This window comes from Conger conger, chromosome 10, assembly GCF_963514075.1.
Source record: "Conger conger chromosome 10, fConCon1.1, whole genome shotgun sequence".
In the NCBI taxonomy this organism is placed as follows: Eukaryota; Metazoa; Chordata; class Actinopteri; order Anguilliformes; family Congridae; genus Conger; species Conger conger.
Window position 1 is genome coordinate 38,253,613 of NC_083769.1, and position 17,361 is coordinate 38,270,973.

General features: G+C 41.4%; 1 protein-coding gene across 3 annotated transcripts in view; it reads left to right on the forward strand.

Moving 5' to 3' along the window:
* The window catches only part of kcnd1 (potassium voltage-gated channel, Shal-related subfamily, member 1), a 73,664-nt gene extending 59,279 nt beyond the window's left edge, over window positions 1–14,385 (forward strand). The window contains exons 3-7 of one of the 3 annotated variants that reach the window (XM_061258251.1): window positions 96–179; window positions 5,405–5,424; window positions 9,998–10,082; window positions 10,544–10,782; window positions 12,686–14,385. In XM_061258251.1, coding sequence (XP_061114235.1) covers window positions 96–179; window positions 5,405–5,424; window positions 9,998–10,082; window positions 10,544–10,782; window positions 12,686–12,890 — 633 coding nt within the window. In that variant the 3' untranslated portion in view covers window positions 12,891–14,385. Of the gene's footprint in view, window positions 1–95; window positions 180–5,404; window positions 5,425–6,917; window positions 6,964–9,986; window positions 10,083–10,543; window positions 10,783–12,685 lie in introns of all 3 variants that reach the window. The other 2 variants (XM_061258252.1, XM_061258250.1) reach the window with 2 other exon arrangements.
* Window positions 14,386–17,361: the final 2,976 nt, after the last annotated feature.

Consider the following 17,361-nt stretch of genomic DNA (forward strand, 5'->3'; position numbering starts at 1 on the left):
TGAAACAGGGATCTTATTCATTTCCACAGAGGCTTCTGAGGCTGGGACAACTGCTGACGCGGGGCTTTTAAATTCACTGCTCTTATATCTTTCAGAAAGTCAGGCTCGCAAGGATCCGATTGGCTAAGAAGGGGACCACTAACGCCTTCCTGCAGTACAAAGAGGATGGGGGATTGCAGGTGAGGTATACTGCAGACCATAGAGTGTGTTGTACAGATGTCTTGGGCAGATATACTGCAGATCATAGAGTGTGTTGTACACAGACCATGGGTAGATATACTGCAGACCATAGAGTGTGTTGTACAGATGTCATGGGTAGATATACTGCAGACCATAGAGTGTGTTGTACACAGACCATGGGTAGATATACTGCTGACCATAGAGTGTGTTGTACAGATGTCATGGGTAGATATACTGCAGACCATAGAGTGTGTTGTACACAGACCATGGGTAGATATACTGCTGACCATAGAGTGTGTTATACAGATGTCATGGGTAGATATACTGCAGACCATAGAGTGTGTTGTACAGATGTCATGGGTAGATATACAGCAGACCATAGAGTGTGTTGTACACAGACCATGGGTAGATATACTGCTGACCATAGAGTGTGTTATACAGATGTCATGGGTAGATATACTGCAGACCATAGAGTGTGTTGTACAGATGTCATGGGTAGATATACAGCAGACCATAGAGTGTGTTGTACACAGACCATGGGTAGGTATACTGCAGACCATAGAGTGTGTTGTACAGATGTCATGGGTAGATATACAGCAGACCACAGAGTGTGTTGTACACTGGCCATGGGTAGATATACTGCTGACCATAAATAATTCCCAGGTAGGCCAGGGTAAATAATGATGAAATAACAAATGTGACAGTATGTATGTATTTTTGGTCTGTGTAAATATCTCTTCACAGTGATTCATTCATTCCGGTAGGGCTCTAATGTTTATCTGGAGCTAAATTTAATCTCACTGCTAGGATGCAATCATCATTGGATTCAGCCGCAGTTTTGCTCCTCAGTCATAGGCTAAGCCTGGGATATGCTTACTCAGAAGCTCTCATTGGCTAATTCATCATGTGAATTTGTATTGATCTGCAGGACATTGTGGGCCAGCTGCGTTCATGCTGGACTGCATATGCTGAAATAGGTATTTAGATTAGCCAATGCATCAGTACCAAATGATTAAATATATAAAGAAATGTGAAAATAAGCAGATGTACTACACAGCACAGATTTGTTAAGGGTGTTTAAAGACAATTCTATAGAGGGTAATGGGAGACATTAGTCGCTATCATTTTATCGTGTCCTCTCTCGTCAAACCATGCTAGTGGAACATGAATAATTAATTTAACTTTCAAAGGCAAGCACACATGTTGTTAATTTGTTTTGATTTCAACAAGCTTATTTGTGATAATAAATAGACAACACAATTGATACGCACAAATAACATTCATTGACAATTACTTGACTATGACTGTATACAGACGACTACCATACAGTATAAAGTGGTGCGCAAAATGTGGGCACCTGTGGTCAGAAATCCTTTTACAATGAATATCCAAGTGAATGGAAATGAACCTGGCCTCTAAATGGTACACCATTAAACATAACACATTTCTTGAAATTGTAACGCAAGATTACTTTTTATTTAAATTTTTTACCATTTCAAAATAAGAAAAACTGTCAGTTAGTACCTTGTAACTCCTCTATAACTATAACAGCTTCTAAACACCTCCTGTAGCCAGCTAAGAGTCACTTACACAATATTTCCTGTGCCCCCAGCTGCCACACAACCCTAAAGCATAATGGATCCACCTCCATGCTTCACAGTTGGCAAGGTGTTTGTTCTCCTCTACAAAGGCTTCAGCCTTTTTCTCCAAACCTAGCTTTCAACAAAAAGTTCAATTTTGGTTTCGTCAGTCCAAAGCACATTGTTCCAAAAGGCTTCAGGCTTTTCAATGTCTTCTTTTGCAAACTCCAGACACTTTTTTTTGTGTTGAGGTCGTTCTTTCTTGCAACTCTGCCACGGAGGTCTTTGTTGTGTAAAGTATGTTGTATTCCTGTCCTGTCCTGTGAACAGCTAGACCTGTGTCTACTACTTTTTTTGCAGCTCTTTTGCAGTGATGTGTGGGATCTTCAGAGCATTTCTCACCAGGTCATGGGCCATTCTATCTAAAAATCTGTCTTGGTCCTCCAGACCTTGCCTTGATTTCAACTGTTCCATTTGTCTTCCAATTTGTAATAATGTTTCTGACAGTGGAAATAGGTAGTTGGAAACATTGAGAGAGTTTCTTGTGTCCTTTTCCTTTGTGCTGGAAATTAACCATTTTCATGCATTCAACTGTTTAGAGGAACCCACAGTTGTTAAAACCAAACAGAACAGCCACTGCATTTGGATACATTAGAAGGCATGGAGTTAGTTCAGAATAAAAAGTTCAGCCCTGGAATTATACCCACCTGAAGCCCTAGCAAACAAATCACCTGGGTCTGGGTCTTAGTAATCAACCTTTTTTTTTTAAAGTAACAAAGAATAATCGGAAAGGGTTCCCAAACTTTTGCCCTTTTTTATTTTTTTATTTTTTTATAAACAGTAAGGCAATGTAAAGGCAATCTTGCTTTACAATTTGCAGAAAGGTTTCATTTTTAACTCTGTACCATATAGAGTTCAGGTTTGCTTTTTATCATGTACAAATTCATTATAACAGACATGTAAACCAGGGGTGCCCAAATGTTTGCACCCCACTATACAAGTATAGGACGCACAGTGAAAGTGGTGATGTAGAACTAAACCAACAGTGCTCAGTTCTTTTAAAAGGCTGGAATATATGGGCTTTGAACACTAGAGAAATCTCTTAAATATTCTGCCCTGAGTAACTTAATGGTGGCTATTGTAAAAACAGGAAACCCCTTTATATTCAGTCGTACCCATTTAAGCTTTTAAGGCATAATGTCACAAATAATGTGATTAAATTAACATTCTAATGCTGCTGTAACAATCACCACTGCTAATTGAAAGCAATGGCATTCTAGAACATTGAGAAAATAAATAAAAACTTTCCAGAAATCCCTTAAAAAGGGTTAAACTGCTGGATATACAATATGATGGAATTGTGATTATCGCTCAGGTACAGCTGCACTGCTGCCTGTTCTAGACAGCCTCCTCCCCTCTCAAACTCACCAAGTGTATCATGTTCAGTCACACACTACTTACGTAACTACTACCAAAGCAGCCAAGATCAATATCCAATGCAATTATAATAATTGATCATAGTCTTGATGATAAAATTGTGATTTTTAGACCACGTTTTGTAGTGAAAAGACCTACACCAAATCTCCATAGGATACTGTGAAGACCAGAGCCACCCATGACCTGCATGCAGTGGGCCCCACTGCACCCCCTCTCCCCAACACTTCAACCAAAACACCAAAACTCAGGGCCCTTGTTTGTTCAGACGCTAACTCTGCTTTGTTTCTGTTTCCATCTTTAAATCACTAGCATTTTAATAAGACACCATCTTAGAACTGGCTCAATTAGAGCAATGTAGTGTTGAATCACACACTCAGGGGCCTCACTGAGAAAGACTTAATCTGGTACAGGATTGGCTGCCCTTGGCTTTAAGTGCTACCCCAGGCTAAACATTCACACAGGGCATTCAGACATTCACACATTTTGGCCTTACAGTACCCTTAAATGAGGTTTCTGACTGTTTTGAAGTAAACAAGAGAGAGATAGACCACATGAGCATTATTAAGGAGGATTCGTTATCGTATTACCGGGGAAACACAGAAATATCTGCATCCTGCTACGTGATTGTAATGTAATCCTTACTAACAATAGACTCCCTTCTGATCTAAGAAATGTTGCATCTCAACAAGACTGCTGCAGGGATCTCAAACTGAAATCCTGGAGGAGCACTGTCAGCTGGTTTCTGATGCGCTCCTGCACCTGTACGTAAGGGCTTCATTTAAGTCATTGATTCCGCATTTCATGTTTTTTGCTAAAGTCAGTGTTCTAGAACATCGCTTTGAGTTACCAGTCGTTGCATCCGCATTAGAATGCTCTGTTATGAACATTCTGATAACATATTTGTCGTCTTATTGAAAGGAAATTTTAAAAAAACTTCTGAAAGTGCAGCCCCTCAGGACTGGAAGTGCTTGAAAGGATCTCCTGTTTTTTTGTTGTTGTTTTTTCCAAGAGGGAGAATGGGAAGCAAAGCAAAGCTGGCCCTCCAGGATTTCAGTGTGAGATCCTTGCTTTCAGCATTCATGTTTTATAACTTGGTGGTCGACAGAAACCTAGGGGCCCTTGAAGGTACTGCTGGGGTTCCCTATACAATGAGTCTATACCCTATAGACTTGATAAAATATCTAAAAATATAAAACTTAAATATATAACCATTTTTAACTTGCTGAGTTCCCCTGGAAGCCTTTGGGCCTGGGCGAGGGTCCCTGCATCACAAAAGGCTGAAAGTTTCACAAGCCATCTCCAGATTACACTTAAACTGGTGGTGCTAGGAATACTGAGTTTTATTTGGCCAGAGTGGGTCCGTGTAGGCGCACAATCAATTCTGAATGTGCAATTCTGCTTCGAGATGGTTCTTTGTTTTAAAATGCAGCGGGGGATAATTTGTTCCCTTGGATGAATGAAACCATTGGCAACCAAATTAACTTTGTGTGAGATGGTGTAGACGGTAATCAGGGTCAGGGAACTTTGTGTGAGATGGTGTAGACAGTAATCAGGGTCAGGGAACCTTGTGTGAGATGGTGTAGACAGTAATCAGGGTCAGGGAACCTTGTGTGAGATGGTGTAGACGGAACTTTATGTGAGATGGTGTAGACGGTAATCAGGGTCAGGGAACTTTGTGTGAGATGGTGTAGACGGTAATCAGGGTCAGGGAACTTTGTGTGAGATGGTGTAGACAGTAATCAGGGTCAGGGAACTTTGTGTGAGATGGTGTAGATGGTAATCAGGGTCAGGGAACTTTGTGTGAGATGGTGTAAACGGTAATCAGGGTCAGGGAACCGGCATGCCATGGACAGACAAAAGGCAGATGTTGCAGACAGGTGGGGCGCAGAGCCCGGTGGTCACGGAGACAGATGCTAATGACATTAGCAACATGGGGCCATAACAGAGGGAAGGACATAATTACCCCTCTGCTGCTTTCATCCAAACGTCTGCCCCATATGGCTCAAATCATTCTTCATTCCTTTGGCTTGTAGATTTCAGACTGTCCGCTGTTGCTATCCCCCTTAAAGGTACAAAGGTAATTTCAGACTTCTAACGGTCAAAAGAGAGATAGCAGCAACAAACACCTTCAAACCACAACACTGTTTATCCCTCCCCCTTCTGTGTAAATGCGCTGCTGTTGAGACGCCATTGGCTGTGGCAATTAGAACCGATTTTCAACCAGTGAGTTTGAATTATTATACAGCTGTATATTTTGAAACCCAAATTTAAGGACTATAAATACAGACAGAGGGTGAGTCAACATGTCAGTGAGCCTTTTTCAATGACCGGAAGGGATTTACAATAGTCTAGTAACAATGTTTTAACACAAAAATCCTATCTATTGTACCTTTAAATCTTTATGAATTAAATAGAAATATGTGAAAGAGTAGAATGTGTTTCCGCACTGCAAAAAAAAAAAAACTATCGCTGTACATCTTCAAGAGTAGGCGTGCAGAACAGTTACGTACATGCATGAAATATAACTGCAGCAAACGGATACCTTTGTTCAATGGATGTGCGTGTCTAATGGCGGGTGAAGCGATTGGGAGGCGTATGCAGCTAATGCATTGGTCGGTGCTGAATGTAGCGATGCACCCAATGATCCTGAATAATGTCCTGAATGACTATAGCAGTGCCAGCTGAGGTTGGGCATTTCACAGAGGGCGTGTTTCAGGGGCGGGTCAGCTGCACAGTTCAGTTGGTGAGCTGCAGAGCAGAAGGAGTAGCTGTCTGCAAGCGTTCCACCAGACGTGCGGACGAGTCTCTGGCCTCATTTCTGTCAGTGATGTCTTTTAAATACACCAAGACCGGCACTTGCCCTGTCACTCCCGACTCGCTCCATGACAAGACCAGAGAAGTGCTTTTACGCATCTGTCATTTTTAATGCATCATCTCCGGTAACTAGACTGCAGCTCTCATCTCACAGTCAGTTTTGATTTTGAACTCTTTCTTCTGAATTTCAACATTTCTATAAACTGAATTATTCTGTTTGTACATGTGATACGCCCATTTTGATTTTACTTTCATTTGACATATTTTATTAACGTACAAACCCATGGGTGTAAACATTAGGAGAGATGAAAGAAATTATGGACTCCCCTTTAGTTCAGACGTGGCAGATTTTACTGCAGAGGTAACACAAGAGTGTCTTGGATATCGATTGCTTTTGCTCCTGCAGGGAGCTGAGGTTAGACAGAAGCAATCAAGCCCTGAGTGTCCCCCACTAACACAATGCTTTTTTCAAAACCCAGTTTGATCACAGCGTTCGCACAAGTTACACATCTTATAACACAAGATAATCTTCTGATTTAGGAGTCACCCAGTAATAGATTGGAATCGGCTGACATACAGAATGAACCAACTAAATTACAATGGAAATAATTTGTAACTTGTATTTACTTTAGCCATTAAGTGCATATTTGTCAAATTATTGATTTACTGTTGAAGAAAAATACTGACGGTTAATTTTGCAGGAAATCCATCTGCATTTTTTAAAACTCACACATATACAGCAGGATATTTGTCAATTCCAAGGCATGATTTCTCCTCCAGATGAAATGAGCCATTCTGTGCCCCACACATGCTGTATTTCTGCCATATCCTGTGATGCGGCCTCTTGTTGTGCTGGGCAGGAGATAAACATACCTGGGAGGATTAAGGCATAGATCACACTCACAGACATATTTCCACCACGCTAATCTTCACACCAGAAGAGGAGGGGAAGGCGTAAGCCCCCCCTCCCTCCCAGCGGCTTTCAGCAGCCGAGCAGCCAGACAGGAAGCCAAGGGTGGAGAGATCGGGTTCTCCTCTTCACTAATGCTCCCAGGTTAAGTTATGACTGAGTAATCTTTATTCTGTTTCGTTTCTGCGGCTGAAAGCCACTATAATCCAATATTTACAGTCCCGGAGTGAAGGGATATTTTTTTCTGCGCGGATCTATAAACCCATTACTAACAGTGCTGCAGAGCTATTTATAAATGCGATGCTTTCTCTCCGGTCTTTCAGGGTTTCATGTTTTTCCTTCCACGCTCTCGCTCTTTTGTCTTACTCATTTTCTCTCTCGGACCTCGTCTTGTCTTGAGCCAAGGCCGCTGACCTAACCCTGAGAGCCCACTGCTATCTCCGGTTGGAACAAAATTATCTTACCTTTGTTTAAATTTTCCTGAAAGCGATTTGGCATATCGCACACAAAGATTAATGACCACCCACATGCACGCTTCTGGAGCACTACATTAAATGTTATCTGGTTGACACGTCTTTCCAAAGCAACTTACAGTTGATTAGACTAAGCAAGAGATCCCCCCTGGAGCCTTGCTTAAAGGCCTAATAGCTGTGTGGATCTGGCCCAGGCAACATCAGGTCTGATTTAAGCATACAATCTTCTCCATAGGGCATAGCACATACAGATGCAATAACACAGAATAATACATTTCTCTGTGGCAAATATTGGGATAGTTTTGTTATTACTACACACTTAAGATGACTATGGGATTTATTTGCCGATATATTGACCTTTAGCATATTAAGTCAGAATCAAAGTGCAGAGAAATCCCAGCCATATCCCAGAAATGCATTCTGCTCCCTCTGAGAATGGCAGTGTGGCCCTTGTTTACCTGTGGCTGCTGCTGCACCCTCCCTCGTCTCGGTAGGTCACCCTTTCACGGAATCGCTTTGCACCCTTGTAGTGACGGCAGCTGTGCGTGTCCTTATCCATCTGGAACCTCTGTCCAAGGGGACTGTAGACTCTGACATTGTCCTGACCCCGGCTGCATTATGAATCCAAGACCGTATACTCTGTCCCTCCTGCCTATAGGAGAACAAAAGCAGTGACTTTCAACAATCCTAATTTGTTTTTATTTTTAATTATTGACGGGCTTATCGGACACATCTGTATCGATTCGGGCAGAGTTTCCCCTCAGGGCTGCTGATATGGCTGTTTCTGTGAGAGTCTAACTGAGCTCTTTCCCCTATCCTGGGCTCTCAGACCCCCTGGCCTGCGAGATAGGATCGGCTGAATTTAAATTACATTGACAGGCCCTTCCCCATCTGTAGCAATGACTGTGATAAACCTCCACAACCTGAAACATCAAGCTGGGGACACAGATTTTTATCTCCCAAGACTACAAAGGAACACTTATTCGCTTATGGTTAATGCTTTATGTTAACCTTGTCTTATAGGATACGGAACCTTGTGGGTAATCTTTCAATGGGAATATGAGGGCATCAAGTACATCCCTTTATGACAATAAGGGATAAGCGTATTGATTCTGAAAACAGTAGATACTGTGACTAATCATAATCTGTTATGGGTTTCCTCTGGTTATCACCCTTCTTTCTTAACACAAGCTTGACATGCCATGTATTATACAGAAACAGAGCTGCTCCATATTTATAAGCATGCTGAATAATAATACAATATTTTGAAGATGTAATTCGAGGGGGTCAAGTCACCTCTAATGTTTTTCTTTTGTAAATTAAAAAAGCAAGCTTTTTAGGAATAAACTCTCAATAAACTTTGTTGCCAGTTTGTAAAATGTTTTAAATGTTCTCAATCAAATGTTACCTGTACCATATGTTTGCAGTTGAATGCAATGCAATGTATGCAAAGACTGGTTAAATGCAGATTGTATTTATGTTGTGTGGCCTGTCCTGGCCAAAAAAGGCTTAAACTTTCTGACCGAATTTAATCTTGTTTGATTTTTTAAGTGTAGGGGTTACTACCCTGGTTTCAAAACAAAGCTTGAGCTGGTCAAACCATGTTGAGTATGAGGCTGGTCTGAACTGGTCTGAGCAGCTTTCAAAACCTAGCTTGAGCTGGTTTTCTCAGCAAGATAGGCTGAACCTAGTTATTGGGTTGAACCTGGTTACTGAGTTGAACATGGTTAATGGACTGAACCTATAACCTACCTCCCCATGTTACATGTCCCAGTACTCAGCAAAGTCCCTTTTTATTGTGGGTCCTGGATATAACAGGCAGCATAATGTAGGAGGAAACCCTGTCAGAGGAGACAAGTTGGAGATTGTACCAGCTTTTATGTGTCCCCTTGTCATAAAAGCAAAATAAACAGGGAAAAGCACTACATTTGGATTTGTCATTAAACAGCTTGTCTGCTGGCTATGTGTGGAAAAACTGTCAGTGCTCCAAGGAGACTGAAGTTCCTGCATTCTGCTGAATTTCACTGTCAAAGCTTTGAAGGGATATCATTGCATACCAGCCTCCCTTGTCATTTTCTGCACATACATATAATTTCTGCATCCAGTAGGATTATAACAAACCCTCCTTAGGCATACTATCCCTGATAATAAGGATCATGCAATAGTCATTGCTTTTGGGCTGTACTGTATTGCAAATACATTACAATATATAATTGTTTGGCCCAAATATCCATCATTTCATGAGCTGCATAATTCAAGAAAAAATATTTGGGTGGAAGAGTAGGCAGCAACAGCAAAACAAATCCCTGGTTTCTGTTTTTGTAAAAACGGTATGCGTCTGCATAGCTTACAGCTGAACAGCATTTACGTTTGATTCTGATTCCATTTCAGGTAAAATAACATTTCAGGTAAAATAACTTCAGGACTACTCATCTTCCCCAGTTCACAGTACATGTGCTGTAAGGAGATAGGAGCATTGAATAAATTGTCCCATTTTTCTGTCTGTATGGAAATGACAATTGATTCCATAAGTGATTGTTGATTAATGGACTAAAGTGCTATCTAAGCCCTGTTTTCTCTGTCTCTCTGCAGGATAATGACAGTGACAGCACAGCTCTTTGTGTAAAGAACAGGTCTTCCTTTGAGCATCAACACCATCATCTGTTACACTGCCTGGAGAAAACAACCGTGAGTGTGCAGGGTGTTGTTATCAGACCTGGGTCAAATATGTCATTGTTTTGGATTCAAATACTTTTCTGTGCTTCTGCAATTGAGCCAACCAAGGTGGGGTTAGCACTTTCTGAGAGTATTTCATAGGTTCCGATACACCAGACAAGCTCAGTAAAGTGTGGAAAAGTATTTGAATTCAAACAATGACGTTTTCAATCCGGGTCTAGGCCTTATATTCATGTTCTGGGCCCCTGGGAAATTCCGTTTGTCATTCATGTGTTCACTGTGGGCTGCGTTTTATCTGCGTCAGCAGTTGCTGTCTGCAGCTCAGTTGTCAGGGGTTACGGGATGGAAGTGTTTGCGGTGCGCATACGCGTTCCGTTATTGACGTACGCATGCAGCAATCGGAGGCGACGTGGCGGTGGGGCGGGGGGCGGTCCGTTCGGGGGAGCTGACGGCGTGCGCGCGTGACGTTTCAGAACCACGAGTTCACGGACGAGCTGACCTACAGCGAGATGTGCATGACGGAGTCGGTGGGCTATCGCACCAGCCGCAGCACCTCCCTCTCCAGCCAGCAGGGCCTCTCCACCTCCTGCTGCCCCCGGAGGGCCAAGAGGAGAGCCATCCGCCTGGCCAACTCCACCGTGTCCGTCAGCAGGGGGAGCGTGCAGGAACTGGACACTTTGCACATCCAGAAATCCTCTGTCGGCGCCCAGAGGTAAGCACACGCTCACCTGTCACTCCTCCCCATGTCTTCTTCTGTGGTTTATGAGCTCTCACAGATTGGCTAACCAGGACAGCACCATGACTACGAGACCGTAATGTCAGCTCTACAAATGTGTTATACTCTCACACCGAAAGGGTGGAATACGTACATGCTAGTAGCACTCTGATATATCTAGTTGCACTGAGGATTGTAGCAACAGATGATGAAAGGGTTAGACCACGTATGTGTGTTCAGCAAATGTACTGAAAACCAAATTGGAATATCGATAAATTATCACTGATATATCATGACCTAGCTACTTAGCAGGTCTGTTCTCCTACGATCGATTGTGTTGAATTAACAGGATGGAATGTTGGGAGTAGGCATTTAGTTAATGAGTTAATCAGCGAGTAACCGTATTTCCGTCATTCATGGGCATCAGCATAAAAAAAATGCTTATCATGAGAATGCCCTGGTGATCTTGTGATCTTGACAGAAGACAAGTCGTTTTCTTGTGATCACGGCTCATCTCACGATCTAGACAACAAAAGTTTTCAAAATCATGACTTGTTTATCTTGTGATCTCGAAGGAACAAAAGTTGCCTAATCGTGATCACGATTTATGTCATGATCTCGACAAAGGTTGTTTTCTCATGATCGCGACTTATCTTTTGATCTCGACATAAAGAAAATTGTTTTCTCGTAATCGTGACTTGATCAGCTTAAATCTCGAGAGAAGATACATTTTTTCATCTTGTGATCAGGACTTATCACACAATCGACATAGCGAAAGTCGTTTTCTAGTGATCATGACTTTTTTTTGTGATCTCGACAAAACGAAAGTTGTTTTCTTGTCATCACAAGAATCCACCATCTGAATGTGCAGTGATTGTAAGAGCTGGGGATAGCATATGTATGCCTCTAATGCCTCTAAGGACATCCATATATGTGATTATGAGCATCTTCCTAAAAGAAGGATTTATGTTTTGACTATGCTTAGAGTGAGTGTGTACAAACCATAGCTTTTTGGAGCTATTTCCTCCATTGTCCTGTGCATGCAGTCAATTACATTTGTCAGTTCAATTTGTTTAATATTGTTCAATTTGAAAATAATAAATTATGTATTGTTGCCATGGTTAATAAATAATAAACCATGCCTACATATCATTTATGGTACGCCCACATTGAAATTATGGCCTTGTAGAAATACTGTACCTGCTCAATGCATTTTAATATCATGCATTAATTTATGTGCTCATAGATACAACCTACATGCTGATTTGGCTTGTTCTGATGGGTCTAAAAGCTCTATACATTCTTTGTGTGTGTGTGTGCACGCGTGTGTGTGTGTGTGTGTGTGTGTCTGCATCCATGTTTTTGTATGTGTGTACGTCCATGTGTCTGTGTGCATGCGTGTCTGCCTGTATCTGCGTGCCCACCCGTGTGTGTGTTTGTATGCTTGTACATGTGTATGCACATTGCATTTGTGTGTGTGTTTGTGTATGTGTGTATGTGTTTGTTTGTGTGTGCATGTGTGTTTTTGTACGTCCATGTGTATGCATGTATTTGTGTGTTTGTGTATGTGTATGTTTGTGTATGTGTGCTTGCATTGTGTGTGCATGTACGTGTGTGCACACATCTGTGTGTATGTGTCTGCGTATGTGTGTGTGTGTGCATCCCTATACTTGTGTGTGCATGTGTGTGTATGTGTGTGTGTGTGTGTGTGTGCATGTATGTGTGTGCGCACATTTGTGTGTATGTGTGTGTGTGTGTGCATCCCTGGGCGCGTGTGTGTGCATGTGTGTGTGCGTCCCTGTGCGTGTGTGTGTGTGCGTATTTGTCCCTGTGTGTGTGTGCGCATGTACGTGTGTGTGCGCACATTTGTGTGTGTGTGTGTGTGTGTGTGTGTATGCAGCCGCTCCAGTCTAAACGCCAGGACTGAAGACCTCAAGCTGAACTGTGATGACAGAGACTTCACCGCCGCCATCATCAGCATCCCCACCCCTCCAGCAAACACTCCGGACGAGAGCCTCCCTCCCTCTCCCGCCATCCCCGGCATCCTCCGCAACTCCCGCTCCAGCACCTACATCCAGGAAACCGTCAAGATCTCCTCTTTATAACCCCCCCAAGCACAGAGCCCAGCGCTACAGAACTCAACGGAGAACATTTCCATTCTGGTAACTTCTTACCCCCCCCCCCAAAAAAAAAACAAAAAACAAAAACAACAACAACAACAAAAAAGCGAAGTTACTGAGTTATGTTATCATAACTGAGGAGTAGCTAAAAGTGAATTGAAGAAAAGGAATAGTTCATATTTTCTCCAACATATTCTGGAGAAATTTTGTTTTTGTTTTTTGACAGGGGTGGAGAAACAAGTAAAGACAATATTTAAATAATATGGAAGACTATTACAGAGGGACAATGAGGGCGAGAGATACAAGAGGGTTTTCCTCTGTTGGGAAAGACTGGCACAAAAAAGACTATAAATGGATTTAAATGCGACAAGAATCGGCAGGCCATGTTTTGGACTTGGACTAGAGACGCACAACGACGAGACGGTCAGAACGAGCACCGGTTATTTTTCTTTCAACAAAAGAAATTCTCGATCTCGGAGACCTATCACTTTTCAAGATATGCAAAATTAGGAACACAAGCAGGAGAAAGTAAATATACACTGTACGTGTCCGTGTATATGTACGCATACATATATACAACTGTAATGAACAGGGAGCAAAGACACAGACATATTATAAATACAACTACTATGTTAATACATAAACACAAATTTACCAAGAAAAATATGACTGCTGTATTCTGCAATAGATTTAGTCACTCTAAGGATCTAAAAAAAAAAAAAAAAAGGGGAAACTAGTTGGAGGTACATATGTAACATATTTTGTATCATACTTCTCTGAATCACGTGCATCTTCCGACTCTACCAAAAAAAAGAAGACTGTCGGTCCTGAGTGACAGTGCATGCTGCTGTCCAGGGCAGACCTCACCTCCCTCTGCATGGTACCGTATTCTTTTTCCTGGGTTCCTTTCTTTTCTTTCCTCCCAATATCAGTGACCTTTAAAAAAAATAAATAAATAAAAAGTGATTCACCGGACATGTACATTAGGAGAAAAAAAAAACAACAACTAGGTAAACGAATAAAAAAAGAGACTTTCAGGCATGTTCCTCGCGAGAATGGACGCTGGATGAGTGAGTGCGTGTGTGTGTGTGTGTGTGTGTGTGTGTGTGTCTGGCTGGGAGGAATTGCGTTATTTGATCACAAATATGCATGGATACCGTTGTAGGTATTTTAAGTGTTTTTCTCCTTGTTAGAAACTTAAATATAGGAGGGATCTAGCAGCGATGGATATCCTGAGAGACAGAGAGCCCGTGGCTTAGCACACAGTAACAATGCGGGTGCACTAATAATGAGTTGGCACACTGTGGAACACTGTGTTGGGTCCACAGTGAAGGCTGTTGAATGAACCAATCATCCGACTCTCATTTTAAGTTCGGCAATGTTCTGATATCATGTTCCAGGCTGACCAATGGCGAGGCTGTATGTCACCTTTTCCATAATACTTCAACTTGAGGATGATGCATTAAACATTATAACATGATGATGTTGCCTCCCAATTTTACTTTTTTTTAAAATTCCATTACATGAACATAATATGTGTCTTTCTGGTTGTTTATTCATTTTTTATTTTGTTTTGAAAAATTACTTCTAAATATTTGACATTTACAGCGACCAAAGCTGACTGTGAAAAGTCAAATCATTCATCTACTAAAAACACATGCTTCATTTCAATCGTTTTATTCACCTTATCTATACTGAAAGTGATACTTGATGTGGGATGATAAGTGATGTTTCTTCTTTACAAAGCTCACTTCTTTAGTCTTCCAGTAACGCTAAAGGGTGCAAGGCAGACAGGTGGCACCATTGCTCAGCATCAGCAGAAGAGATATGTTGAAGATTGAGAGATAGGGACTTGAACCAAAAGCACTGCAGCCATGCAGTCTGTTCCACAAAGCAATCAGGCATCAGAGGACAATGCTGTGGACTTCCTGTCTTCCTGTTACCAACACGATGCTTAGGGTCATTTCACTAACAGCGGTCATGTAGACCAGGTCCATTAACTTGTTTGCAGGCTCACAAAGAAAGGCACCCGATTGTCTGCTCATGGTGTCTGGAAGAAGAGATTATGTCCCTGCAAGCACGGAGTGGATGGAAATAATCAGGCCAAGCTGACAGGTCGTCAGACTACACAACTCTTTTTCCAAGAGCTTAGCTAGCTCCTGAAGAGCACACAGACAGTAGTCTCAGCGATGTGAGAGAAACCATACTGTTTTACCCCCGGGGCCAGCTACCGTTAGAATCAGCATGGCAGTGGTTAACCCTTTAAGGTGTGAGGTCACAAATATGTGATTAGAATGCTCTTAACTGAACGTTCTAATACTGATGTTACAATCACTACTGGTTTTAGAACACAGATTCAGAAAAAAAAAAAAAAACATTCCAAAAAACTACACTTGGCAAGAGTTTGATCTGGAATGAGTCAGTCTGAAGCCTGACTGCCCTTGCTTCCTCTACTTTCAGTTCACTCTCCAAAGTTACCTTCCAACTCATTGATCCAGAGAAGCGTGTCTCAGGAGAGGCTCTGCCAGCTCAAATGCCTTTTGTACTTTTTGACTGAGAGGACCTTGGGAACGTCAAACGCCAATATGCTCACCCTGTCTCTCAGTCAACTGAAATAAGTACAGCTTCTCTCAGAAACAATTGTGTGGTTTCAGAACGTCCAAAGATATGCAGCATATCTTACTTATGTTACCGAGCAAGCATCCCTTTTTACTCCCATCAATGAAGTAAATGCATCGGGCATTCATTTTTATTCAACAAATGACAAACCAGTCAACATAATATAAGTACAATTCATTAACCGCTGAAAGATAGTTATGTGCATTTGAAATGCAAACAATATGCATTTCAATGTGAAAGAAACTGCTAGCCATTGATGAGGACTGACAAACACTAGAAGAGCACTAACTCCAGAACAAACACACTTAGCAGTACAATCATCGAGGCTGGTGATTAAGCCATTTGTTCGCTCATTTGTTTATAGTTTTAAAATTAACAGGGCCACCAGAAATTGCGATGTAAGGGTTTCATTCAATCCAATAATGAAACGCATGAAGTATAAAACTGGAAAAGGAACTAAGTGGCCCTGTGAGAATCCCACATTGATCTGAGGCTACAGGGAAACACTGAGCGAGTAGAATAATGTTAATAATGTTAATAATGTTAATAACCCTGTAGATCCACACCATTTTCTGTCCCAGGAGAGCAGACCTGTGATGGGCAACATGAATGGACTCACTTCTTTCCCCAAAATGTAATAATATCTGCAAGGCCCGGGGCTGTATTTGCCAGCTGCCCCTGTATAAGGTGAATCTTATGACATCAGCAAGATTTCACGGTCTCTTCTTTTACCGTTTTGCACTTTCATCTTCCTTTCTTTGGGTTGTTTGGTCACACAAAATTTCAATTCACCATTTATTTGTCATTATTTATTTGAGTAAAAACCCATTTTATTTTCTCTTTTAGACTACCACAATACTACTTACGTCATGCCAATGCAGTTCCTGCCTAAAATACCAAGGCTTTTCTATAAGTTCAGAAAATGCCATTGTAAGTACTGAGGGTTCAGTAGAGTTAAAGGTAACAAGTAATTAAAGCAATACGACCAATAAATGTGTAGTTATTTAGTTATTTAAACAATTGCTGTTTAAATGGCAGAATTGACTAAAACCAAAATGTTTGGTCTGTTGTAATGAGTAGACATATGCTGGGCAGTATAAAGAGATTGTTTTTAAGATTTCAAGTATTGGAATTCATTTGTTGCACCTTTTATAATATATTTTGGAACTTCGGAAAAACGATGTGTTTATTATTGTGTTTTTACGGCTGAACAGCGCCTTCAGGATAAATTGTTGCTTCATGCCCAAACAACCTTGTTCATCATTTAGGCCTCAACGAGTGACACCTCAAATACCCGAGCTAGATCATCGAAGCTGCAGTGGACAGTAACAACTCAGAGGTGGCATTACTGACAATAAACGTCTGGTTTTAAACAATACTGTAAATGTGTTTTTCTGCTATATCCTGTAGTCAAACTGCTCATGATTAACCAAATGACATTAATAACCACATCATATTATTCACATAACTCAGATAACATATAGCATAAACGTAATACATTTACTCTGCTCCTTTATGCGCTATGGCTCTCCACGTACTGAAAGATGTTTCTTTCAGTATTGCAGCATTACTGTACTGCTGTGTCAAAGCCGAACCTAGGTCAAGTGCGTAATTGTTTTGGATTCAGATATTTTTCTTGTCTTGTCTAGTGTTTTTCCTATTAAATCCTCACCTTCTGGTCCTCTCGGTTGGCTCAATTTCACCCATTTCAACCCGAGCACAGAAAAGTACTTGAATTCAAAACAATGACATATTTGCCCCAGGTCTGATCAATACTGTTCTTTTTTCTTTTTGTACAGAGTACACAGTCAAGAAGATCTTGCCCCAACATCAACTC